General features: G+C 39.1%; 1 protein-coding gene across 1 annotated transcript in view; it reads left to right on the top strand.

Annotated features, from left to right (window-relative positions):
- HFM1 (HFM1, ATP-dependent DNA helicase homolog (S. cerevisiae)) overlaps positions 1-149 on the top strand; it is a 36423-nt gene extending 36274 nt beyond the window's left edge. Inside the window, 1 exon segment of the mRNA XM_010290159.1 lies at positions 83-149. Coding sequence (XP_010288461.1) covers positions 83-149 — 67 coding nt within the window.
- Positions 150-12927: the final 12778 nt, after the last annotated feature.

Below are 12927 nucleotides of genomic sequence, written 5' to 3'. Positions count from 1 at the left end.
GTACTTTGTGTAGTGTTCCTGATTTCATAGGTTTTGATGCACTATACCTAATTTTTTTTTTTATTTGCTTAATCTTCATTAGATACCTTCTTGATGATGAAATCAATGATGTCAAGCCCTTTCTTGGAATATTTGATGGCATTTTGTAAAACATAAAAAAATACATTGTAAGTGCTCAGGAAAAAAGTTACAGTCATTTTTACAGAGTGAAGCCTTCAAATACAATTAAGAGAATTTGATTTCTGTTGTATACTTATTTACCAATAGCTGGATTGCTGTATAGAGTAGATAATAACAAAATTTATGTCTAATTTATGGAATTCTAGGTATATTATCTTATTTTCAAAAGTACTTAAATATTTCTTTGTTGACCTTGCTGTTTTCAGGATTGCAAAGAAAAATATTGGAAAGTGTCAAAGGATAATAGTTCTCAAACTGAGGGTGCTCTTATAAATAAAGTAAAAATCACATAAGGGGAAGTAAGCTGTTTATTACATGCCCTACTCACAGGTACTCTTTAAATGAATGAAAGACTCTTTCTTCAGAAATTTCTTAATGCTTTTTGGCTTTGTCTTTGGTTTCTCTAATGCTGAATTTTTCATAGCACTGATTCTGTAAAATAATTGGATTTACAAGTAAAAGTAATAGAATGGTAAGTTATGCTAGCCTATATTCCTTTTGACAGTGCTATCAACTTGTTAATAAAAAACTTCCTTCAAGCAAATAAATTTCCAGACTCTCAACAAACCAGTTGTAAAATGTCTATAAACAATATTCTATAGTTGTGTTCTGGCACTTTGACACCTGAGGTCATAAAATGGATATTTATGCATCCTAGTACAGATTTAGGCAACCAAGCATTGGATTTGGATACCTTTCAAACACCTTGTCTACTGTTCGAACAGTAGACCTTGCGAGTTCAGTAGTTAGAAAAATACCTGATGCTGCCTAAAACCCAATAAAATGTTTATTTTTGCTGTTAATTATTCAAAATGTGTGGAATTAAAATGTTAAAATCACATGTGGAACCTTAGCTGTCTGTTCTTGCAACATTATTTGTGGTGCAACCAAACGCAGCCATGTCTTGCTGCACTACCTGGTTGTTTTTTTCTCAGCTAATAACATTTTACTTGATTGCAGTGTTTCCTTACACTTTTCATTTTCTGGTATAACTCTTTCTCCGTGTTAAAGAATGGCCTAGCACAAGCAGCCTCAACACTCACCATTAGATATGTCTTTGACTGTGCAAATTCCAGCAGGCCCAGGCTTATAACTCACTTTGCTGAACCTCAAATATTTCGTTACATCTAGAAGTTAGTAGTATGTCAGATCTCTTTTTGTCTCCTTTTTTTTTTTAAATTAAACTTCCAGACTGAGGTAACTCAGAATTACTATACTACTGCTATGTTTAGCCCAGCAGTTCTAGCCATGTACATCTTAATCACTTCCCAGTTCTGTGTCAGGGTGAGATTTAAGACTCTATGAGACTCTACAAGTCTTAAATCTCTCAGGTGACATTTAAGATTTGGCAGTCTGCCAAATGTCATTTTAGCTGCCTTAGAGAATCTTCCCTCAGCTCCACCTACCATGCCAGAAGAGCATGGGTCTCCCACATGGACATATTCCAGGTCCTCTAGGGTGTCTAAAATGGTACTTAATGCTGATGTTTAAGAACCTGACTCTCTCCCTGATGCTTGAAATACATGAAAAAAATTTCCAATTTTTACATAGCATTCTTTAATTGCCTTTGTATCGTGTCTTTCCCTGGGATTTTAGCTTGCAACAACTAATTGAGCTGTTCCTCAGTTCCTTAAACTTTGACAAAAGCTTTTACACAGCAACACAAAACTGGGCTTCAAACATGGAAAATAGAGGGAGGAAACAATATAGTCTTGTGATTATATAATTTGTATAATCTTGTGATTATACAACTTGCAACTTTCCAAAACCTCACTCGTGCTGGTTGCTCAGGCCTTGCCAGCAAACCAGGGATGCTTCTGATGGCAGGTCCTGCACTTTTTCCTGCTAGTCTGCATGATGCTCCTTCTGAAGGTTCTGAACTGTGAGGTAGCAACTGTAGTGGAAGCTGATTGTGCTTAGGTCTTCATAAAAATGCATAAGGTAAGCTTCTGTTTATTTCTCTGTACTAAGGAAGTATCTTTTCAAGATGTTTTTGGCCCCACTTCTACACTTAAGGTGTATTTCCATTTTTCTGTGAAATATTTTGGTAGCTTATATAATGTCTAGGAAGTAATTGACATATTGCCATTTTTGCTTCATTGTTTTGTGTAGTCTAAATATAACCATTTGGTTTTGGTTAGTTTATAGGAGTAGGTTCATATTTAGACTATTGCTTCAAAGAAGATTATCCTTGCAGGCAGGTATTTTCTTTTCCTCTTAGTTTTCCCCAGTGCAGGAGTTCAGTAGTTGTTCTTGCATTTCTTCAAGATTCAGGCTGATACTGATTTCAAATTTTCTGATACTATATTCAGATTTTTTCCTTCTGATTTTTAAAAGGCTTTGACTTCCGATGTGATCCATATGATAATATATGGATAACATATGCATTTCAGTACTTTCAGTACACATAACATATGCACATGATAACAAATGCATTTCAGTACTTTAAAGACTATTCAGAGTACTTTGCAGATGGCTTATGAGATTGCTTCCTGTCTCTGTTTTTCACAAGAACTCAGCATCCTATATCATCCTTGGAAAATTACAAAATTGTGCTATTGCTGATGACAGCATTTCACAGATTTCAGAATATAAATCTTTCAATACTGCAATGTCTCTACAGTAATATTGAGCCTCTGGTTCAAAAACATTTTTCTAGAGATAAGTGCTTTATTTGTCATTGTTGTTTTGCTTCATTTATTTATATTAGCTCTATGACTCTTTAAAGTCTAAATCACTTTCAGAAAACCAATTTGGAAGTACTTATATGCTGTAGTGTTCTCTATCAGGAGAAGGAATGACTTTTCATATGGTAGCATTTGTTATGGTCCATTTTTCAAATCATAATAATTGAAAGATCAAAAGTGGTAACCATGGTGGGTCTCTATGGCAATAATTAATTGCAGATACACAGTGACTATACTTCAAGAAAAATACAGGCAGAAAGAGCAAACTGACTGCAGAATTAGAAAAACCTAGTCAAATCTGATTTTTTTTTTTAATTAAAATTCCAAACTGATGTAACTCAGAATTACTATACTACTGCTACATGTAGACCAGCAGTTCTAGACATCTACTTCCTAGTCACATCCCAGTTCTGTGTCTGGTAGACACAGGTAAGACACAGTAAATCCCAGATAAGATTTAAGAATGCAGAGTTTACCTCCTGTCCATCACCATCTTCTGATTTCCATGGAAATTGTATGGCTCCCAGGCAGGAACAGTGGTGTTTCTCCACAGATTCTTTATATGAATGACCAGGGGACTAAAATCCCAGTCATGCCCCAAAAGGTAAGGATAGACATAGCTATGAAGAGCTGTAATTTTAGTCATTTAACGGAATCACCTTAAGCGATAAACCTAATTTACCTGGACTCCCTGTGTAGTCACTGGAAAGAGGCAGACACTGACAAAAGATGATTCAGATTGTAAGTGGGCTGAATTGCTCTCTGATGGAACTCGCCAAATTACCTATGATGAAAGTGACTACATAGTTAGCATGGGGAAGCTGGTGTGCTCTGAATTTGCAGCCAGGCTCACTGCATATTGCCTTTCTTGTGCACGTGAGACGCCTGAGATTTTATCCATATAAGGATCCAACTTTTCTAAGTTGAATAGTCTCACTTCTGTGCAGCAAAAGATGGCTGTGCTCCACTAATGTTGCTGCATGCAACTTCCTTTCAGGTGCTGCCCAGATAAAACAGACTTAATTAAGTTCAATAGGATAACGTCATACAATTTCATTAAGCTACTACCAATAGGTAAAATACAGACTAAAATACATTAAAACATTGTTAAAGTCTGAAAGGATCCTTGTTTTTCGTTCTGTATAGTGTTGTAATTAAATGAGTGGCTTCAGTTTGAGTCAGTGGGATTGTATAAGTAATTTTGGGGGGCTACAGCAGAATGCCACAGACTTTAGTCTGGGGATGATTCTATAAAATTTACATTATAAAAATGCTGTTTCCCATAATGGAGTAGTGAAAGAAAATTCAATGTGACAAGAAGTCAAATTTTACTATCTTACTTGTCTGATTCTCTGTAATAAAATACATGCTCATACCTGCTTTTAATTTAACTTCAACTTCCTTATATGCATCCTTGTCCTATCACATATATTGTTTCAAAATATAAACTGAGGTCTGTGCCTGAAGAAAATGCAATATGCATTCAAAAACCATGATCTTAAAAAATTGTTAGCAGAAAAGTAAGTATAGTGTTTAAACACATTGCCAGACGGGTTTGTGTTTAAGGTATGCTTACGGCATATTGAATACTGTAAATGTATGTGACATCATGTTAATTATATGCATGTCTTATGATCATTTTAATTATGTAGACTTATTCATGTATTTGAAGACTTTAATGGGTTAAACATTACAGTATTTTTTTAAATAATAATGGCAGTTGCAACAATTCAGACTCTTCGTTATTTGAGTGTGTTTTTACTTAGATACACCTTCACAGAATAGTTAAGTGAGGTATAAAAGTTGGCACTCTTAAAGGCAGTCAGCATAATGATAAAGGGTGAATAGAAGTCACCATATGAACCAAAAAAAAGTTAAAATCAGTCATTTTGTAGAGCACAAGTGAACCCCTCTCTAAGGCATCATTGTGAGAGACAATCAGTGGTATCTCTTCTATGAGAAAGGGTATCTTGCATTACCTTTTTGTCACCCCTTCTGCTTTTTATGTAGAAGCAGGAGAGCAAGTATCATGTCAATTGTTTTACTGGCTGAATCTTTAAATGATACCCCTGAAGTGAGATCCATGAATGCCTGTGTTTTTTCTAGCTCCTTTGCTTAACAAGGAAATGGGAAAGGAGATACTAGTCAGGGTAAAATTCACTTCCTGCAGAGGACTGACAATTGAATTTATTGAAGGCTTACATGAGAATAAACTGAGGCACATACAGTGTGCTGATAGTTTACAGTGATGAAGTTCAACTTGACTGAAAAAAATCAGATAGAAAAAAGGCAGCGGTTTATTGGCTGCCACTGTTCAGCTAAGGGCCACCCTGCTTGAGCCATGTTTCTGTATTTGTTCTTTAAACTTGTATGAGATAAAATTGTATCTGTCCAAGCCCTGGCTTTTCTCCCAGTGTTGTAACTCTTGATCTCTATATGCTCTCGACAGGTATTTCAGGTGGAGTGGGCTGGGGTAAGGACTGCATCCTCCTACGAGATGGGAGCCCTTGCCCGTTGGTCTCCTATCTTTCTCTAGGAGGTGCTGATCACTGTTGCTCTTCCCTGTGGTTGTGAAGTGACTGGAAAAGCTGTGCTACGGTTCACTTGCAGTCCTGCACTGCGCGTCCTGCTCTTAACAAGAGGTCCCAACCCAGACAGTTTATACCCGTTTGGGAGAGTTGTTTCCCAATTCGCTTTAGTATGCTACACTAAAACTCTTTCATTCTAGTCTTGTGGGATGTGCTTTGAGTGTTCCTTCTAGGGTGATTAAGTGGATTGTTTCCGTGTGCCAGGACTTGAGGGGCACATCTGGTTGGTGGCGTGTCAAAATGTTGCACATTTTGCAGAAATGTAGTAGATTATACCGGGTGGACATACTTTGTATAAAGAAGGTGTATGTTCTTTCACGGGAAGAAATACCTTGCTATTGTATCAAGGCACTTTTATTATATTGAAAGAACATACACCTTCTTTATGCAAAGTATGTCCACCCGGTATAATCTACTACATGGAGCTAGCATGTAATGATGATACAGACTGTCCTTTTGATTGAAGCTACATGGCATTGTCTACATTTTAGATAGCTGAGCATAGGGGAGAATGCAAAACATTTTATTTTGAAGGCTGTAAGGATATTTTGTTTATATAAATGAAACAATGTTTCTTTTGTAACTGTGAAACTTCCTATTAAAGGATTCCTATAACTTTCAAAATAAAAAGATGCTTGTAACTGTAAATGGCTATGATATATTTGCTGCTCCCCCACCCACTTAGAGGCAAAACCTATTTACGAGGCTTTATTAAGTGCAAATAAATCCCATGGCTTCAGCACAGGAGAAACAGCTGCAGAATATAGTCTGATTTGCATATAAATTACATGTTTTCTGCTCAGAAAAGAATATTGAAAAATACATATTTCTACAGTGAAAACCTGATAGTCACACATATTAAGGTTAGCTTGTGTAACTTTTTTTAAGATGCTGCATGTTGATACCTGATCACACTTCCAGCTAGATTCAGGCTCTATGAGTAGTGCCCACTATGAAATTGTGAACTACTTCTTTTGAGCCAATTAAGCTATCATTTGTAGAAATAGATTCCCAAACATTTATCTCAACAATTTAAGCACTTAAAAGTGCTCAGAATATTTATCAATACAAGTGAACAACTCCAGACTTGGCACTTTCCTTATCTTTAGTACTGTGAATTTGTGATGTGAGAGAATTCCTATTGTTTTGGTAGGATAGAAAAAGTCTGCTAACTTGCTGTACTCACTTTGATAAATGGTAGGATACAGTTAAAGCAGACACAGGGATATTACTTGTACTGTCCCAGATAGTTTCCTCAGGTTATCTTTAATAGAAAAGTTCATGTTCCTAAAATCTCTGCCTGACAGGCCACCACTGACCAACTGAAATGCCTGGCCAAAACAAAAAACAAATGTTTCAGAGCTGAAACTACATATGCCATTTTATCCCAGTTGTTCCAGCTAACTGCACAAATTCTCTAAAACATGGTATTTATTTCAGTAGAAGTATAACTCCAGATTATGTAGTAGTCATCTAGTTGTATTCAGCATGGCTTTGGCACCAATACTTATACAGAGCTTAGGCACCAGCAAAGCCAAGCTCTGCAGAATAAACCCCTACCACTCCCCGGCAAGCTGGCGGAGCTCTCACAGATCCTTGAGGAGTACCCTTGGGAAGTCAGCTAGCGTGAGAGAAAGGGAATACAGGGTTCCAGTCAACTAGCCTCTTCCTTCCCTGAAAGGCTGTGACTCTGACTTTGCAATGGAGTGTTCATTTACTGACAGGCTCCTGCTGCTGCTGAGATATATCCTAATGTGAAGATGTTGGAGAGCCAGGCAGTAAAAGGTTTGGAAGAGACCCGCCAAACCTTGGTTTTCAAATCTCTGCTTGGCAAAGGCCTTACTGAGCTGAATGCCATTGCCAGAAGCGATACATTGTCTGTTCAGAGGTTGATTTGCCATAGTGAATTGTCATTAGTCTGAATGCCTCTTTGAGAGGCTTGCTACTGTTTAGTAAAGGAAAAGTGAAAGTAGTGCTGTCTAGAAACTCAGATGTGCAGGTTAGAACTTCCTTTTTAGCAATTTCTTTCAGTTTATAAAGGCTGTTAATTTACCTCAGTGAAAATGAGGCAGCAGAGTTTCTTACTAGGATTCTGACTTTTTTTTTCTGGTTGTGGTGTAATATTTTAGCTGTTGTAGTCCTGACTTGATAGGTTACTGGGCGCAGGAAATAAACTTGTTTTATCCCAGAGCTCCATTCTTGTGTCTTACATATTATGCCTAGAGGAGATTTTTCTGCCTAGCTGGGAATTTCTACTCAAATAATAGTCACCCAGCAGCTGGATCATTAACATTTTCAGTATCTCCTCAATTACAAAGATTTTAGTCTCTGAGGCCAGTTGGGTGGTTTCTAAAAATTGTACTAATAGGTGTAAAAGGAGCATTTGTCAAAGCACCAAGGCATTATCAAACAATTTTATTTCAAAAGTATGGCAGTAGAAGTGGTTAAGAAAGTGTGGGCCATGAAACAAATCTGTTTTAATCTTGTGATATATCACAGAGATGCATTTCAGAGACTGGAGGCTTGCTTGGTGAGGAAAATAACCTGTATTAGGAAGATGAGAGGTGCAAGTGGATCCTCTCCTTCCCTCCCTGTCTCCTGGGTGTGATTGTCTCAGGCAACCATATTAGCAGAAGCTTAGATGCGTTCGTAGCTTCGGGAACAGATTTACTGAAGTGACAGTGCATACTGAGGCTGATAGTAATAAAATGGGCAGTGCGTTCTGGAAGAAAATAAAGTTGGCAGCTTGGAATGGTGGAAAACAGCTTCCGATAAGCATGTGGTGCAATTGAAATTAGTGTCTGTCCATAGACTTTACAGCAGCCAATAAGACCCGCTCTTTCAGTTCAAGCAGTTAATAATATCTCAGCACTGTAGCTTAAGGGATACAATTTTCAAAATTATTGTAGTGTGGGACCGATAAATTTCAGCACAAAGAAGGCAGTTTTCCATATAATTTATTTTAGATTTCCATCTAGGGTATGTTCTCACACTCCACATGAAAGTCAAATTGTCCATGTAAAATGGTTTTCAGGTGATAAGTTGACCCCTGGGGTTTTAGTAAAATAATAGATTCAGAATTCTATCTGACTCTCCAATCTATAAAAGCTAGTTATCAGCTGTTTGAAGGATTTGATAAGAAGGAGGGGGGAAAACAAAGAGCTTTTGTATAGTGACATTTTTCTCATTAATGGGGACAATGTTAGAATCGCAAACTCCTCCTGGATTTGGTAGTAAATACTCTGCTGACATGTGTTTTGGGAGGTGGTTGTTCTGTGTGAGAAGTGTATGTGTCTAATCCTCTGTGATACGCATATGGAACAAGGAATATTTCTAATAGACACGTACAGCCCTTGAAAAGAAGGGCGTTTACTGTGCCACCATCTGGCCATCATTTTTAAATGCACTCTATCACCAGAGCCTACCTCTGCAGAAGTTTTGCCGGAGAATGACTGTCTTATGGTGCCTAGAGAAACACTAGAATAACAACTTAAACATTTTTCCTGCCAGTGTTCTTCAGTAGTTAAATGCAGTGCATTTCACAAACTGTAACCTGAAAAGAAACAAGGTATTACTTTAAGTTCTTGTCTGAACACTCTTACAGGACCTGCTGTAATTTTTTTTCTAGTTTTGTTGTTTTAATTGTATTTTCTTGAGAATACTTATGGGCAGTTCCTTGTGTACCATGTGGTTTCACTGTGAGTTTAAGCAGATCCAAAGCTGGGTAGAGGCTTTGTTGCATTTTGTTTTAGTAGATGCACATATCTGCATGTATATGCGTATGAAATGCAGCACTAGTAAGTACCGGGGGGAAAGGTGACAGCAATATAGCACTAGTCATAGTGACAGTAGAAGAAGCTTGCCTAATAAAATGCTAAAAGCATGTTTATGTTTAGTGCAGTTGAGTGTCCCTTTGAATTCTGAGCAAAGGAAATACCTCCTGCTTTTTAAAAACAACTGTGCTCAAAAAACTTGACTTTTCTACAGTCTATGTAAACAAAAAGGATAGTCTCAAAGGAAAACCCAAGTCCCTCTTCAATTGTTCTTCATGGTAACCACTGTTCTGGATTTTCCCTCCTTGTGTCTGATAAGCATTTAGCTCGCTGCAGAAGTACTGCCTGTTACACTGTTGCCAGGACTTCTGCACAGCATGAAGAAGGCTGCAAGGAGGGTGCCTGTTTGCCTCTTGTGTTCTGGGTTACTGGGGGAAGAGGCAGATGCCTCCTTCTCTCAGAGGAACTAAGCAGTGCACAGGGGTGGGGACATCTGGCACTCCCAAGTCGGGTAGAGAAGGGAAATGCATTGAGCCAAGATCTTGCAAGCAGTGTCATGGGGGAGCTGGGACTTTGCTGGCGGGACAGCACCAAGCTTTAGAAGTGATAGGAGGAAGGAGACTTCCCTAGAGCAGGCTGAGTGGTGTCTGTGATGCTCTGTGAACCATTTGGAAATTTTCAGATTGTAAGGAAGACTGGAAAGATTCACCCTGCAGTGACACAATGGGGAGATTAGTTTTCAAGCTTTTCTATTTAATCTAGCTCTCCAACAGATCAGGCTTCTCATGATTTAAAGACTAATTCCATCCTACCTTTCTAATTACACCTGCTCTTAGAAATCTTGCTTCTGTGGGTGTGCTTATTCAGAAGGAAAAGCTTCTACTACCTAAAGACAATTGCTAATTCAGGGTCCCTTTGGATAGGGTCAAAAAGAGCTAACTACTCTTAATCCTTGCCTTTTTCTGGTTTTGGTTGGTTGGTTTTAGCTTTACAGAGATAATTGGGTGCTGGTCCTGCAAATGGGTAAGTTGTAACAGAGCCTATTCGCTCACTTGAGTGAACTCCTGCTCACTCAGGTATATATGAGCTCTACTGAGGTCTGCTGGAGTGTGCTCAAAAGCAAAGTGGCTGTCACGTTCTTAAAATGCTTTTCTTCTGGAAGAACAGATATGAGCACATATATGAGTAACTCTGACTTCTGCTATTGATTGCATTTAATCTGCATTAACGCTTTCCAAAGTAGCTATATATTCTCTTTCGGGTTGTTTGTCACTCTGAGGCTGATCTTAAAATGTGTCATCCAGTTTCAAGGTTTCAGGTGTTAGCACTGAAACATTTACCTACCCATCGAGGTACTTATCAAAACATTTGTATTTGTATTTGTAGTCCCAGTTAATTGTAGGCCACACCTTTTGCTTACTTGAAGCCCTGTGAGAAATTGTTTCCTTCCCTGGGATGGGATAATGCACAGAAGGAAGCAATGTACTTTATCTGTATTCCTGCATACCCTTTATATGTTCTGGAAGTGCTAGGCTGATGAAGTGCTGGGCTAGTCAGGTGTCATAGCTGTGTAAGTGTTCTTGGAAAAACCTGTGACTGCAGTCATAGGTAGAGCTGGTGTCAGACATGTGATTCAAAGAAATTCAAATTTAAGGAATTCAATCTTAATAACATCAAAAGTGTTATTAAGCAGACATCTTTATTACAGTGCCGGACGCATGGGGGTATCTCCTCCTAAAATGCGTGCCTCGTGTTACCAGCATCTGAATTATATAGAGTACATACATTCATATGCATTGCAATTGTTAGCATATTCATGACATTTCCGAGAAATGTTTAACATACTCGAATGTCCCTGACACATGCGCTGTTAAATGAGTCGGTGGTCCTCTGGGTGGGTTTTTGCAGTACTTGGTCCCCTTAACTTGTCTGTCCTCCAGAGGAACTCTTTTCTTGTCTGACAACTTGCTTAGCTTGTATTTTAACATTGTACTGGTTTGTATCGGTTGCTGCCAGTTACTTGGTTAAGATAAAAGAAGTTGTCCACAGTAGTTTATCTTACACAATCCTCGCATACAAAAGGAAACTTACAAAACTCACATTTGGTTGATTTTTACATGTTAAAACCTTCTTCCTTGTCTGAGACCTTTGTTTCACATGGAAACATCATGCTGCAGGCCTGCAAGGAGAGTCCCAGGGCTCTGGATCAGGGAAGGCATACGGAGCAGCCATGTGTCCCAGCATCAACCTCGGAGCAGCTTACTCTGGAACAAGGACAACAATCCATTCCCACAGCAGGGTAAGATTACTGCGGAAGCCTCTCATAGATGTGTTTTTATTAAAAAGTCCCTCCCATAACTTTTAACATGGGAGTGGGGCATCTGGCCCAAGACTTTTAATTCAGTTCATCTTGTAACTAAAAGAAAGGGAGGAAAAAATACTGGACAAAGTATTGCCTCTTCAGAGGCACAGCTTTGGGAACCATCTGCTGCTTACATGAAGCACTCAGGCTTATGAAGCAACATAGGCCTGTCAAGTTGGGAACATTCCTCACCTTCATTGCCTGTATCTTGCCCTGTCTCTCCTATGGACAAACGTGCAGATGCCATGTTTTCTACAGCTACGCGAGGTTGTGCTGACTGGCCAGACATTTTTGGAAGTTAGCACTGGAACGTGCCTGTGAAGGCATGGGAACCTAACCAGTAATGGAAGTACTAAGAGTGTAATTCTGTGTTAAGCATGTCCTGGCAGAAAAGCTTGTTGATGCTGCTGAGCTCTGCTCCTGCCGTGTGCCACCCAGCTGTTGTGTCAATCCAGTTGTTCTGTAGGGTGGCTGTGTGAAACTGGTTAAAACAAATGTGTGAGTAATCTCCACGAACCACACCCCCCTTTTGAGGAGCTTGTCTCTTATCTCTTGGCAGTGCTGTTACCGCTAGAAAAGAGCGCGTGTGTGCAAAGAGCAAAGCAGACTAAAATGTTCGCTTCCATGGTTTTATTTCACTCAGCCTTAAATTGGAAAATAGCCTTTGTTTCATGTATATGACAAGTGAACTACATAACAATAAAAGAGAGAACCTAAATCCTGCTTGGAATTGCCATTGGCAGCTATTAATGTATTTTCAATTTTTTTCTTTGTAGCTTAGTAGTAACTCGCCAAGATGTAGTTCTGCTTGTTAGCTTTAGAGGAGGTTGAAAGTGCTTGGGCTGCTCCAGGATTTCATCCCAGCTTCACAGCCTTACACATTGCCTTGAAACTGTGCTGGGTTTTGTATCTCTAGCGAAAGAGCTGAGAACAGAGCAGCATTAAATGTACATTTCCAGTTGCTATGCGGATGGAATGGGAAATGAGCTCTTTGCCACCAAGTGGAATCGGCAATATAATTTCAAGTACTGGCTAACATCTGCAAACATCTGTGCCTTCCCACAGACTGTGACAAGAGATTTCAGAACATACTTCTTTAAAAAGGCCATCGAGGAATACAACCCCCAGGATGCACCGCACACTAAGTGTTTTAATATGGCTTTCCAATAGGCCTCATATCAGACATTTCCCCTTCTTAATTACGCTGAAAAGCGCCGCCCCGAGGCACATTGAGGAATCGCCCATGTGCCCTGCAAAAACAGTACGCGGAAACGAGCCACCCTTCATTGCGGGAGGCTGCGCGCTTCCCTTCCCGCATACAGACGGGTGCTCAGAGC

This window comes from Phaethon lepturus, unplaced genomic scaffold, assembly GCF_000687285.1.
Source record: "Phaethon lepturus isolate BGI_N335 unplaced genomic scaffold, ASM68728v1 scaffold14010, whole genome shotgun sequence".
Classification (NCBI taxonomy): domain Eukaryota; kingdom Metazoa; phylum Chordata; class Aves; order Phaethontiformes; family Phaethontidae; genus Phaethon; species Phaethon lepturus.
This window is presented reverse-complemented; position numbering and strand designations above follow the sequence as displayed.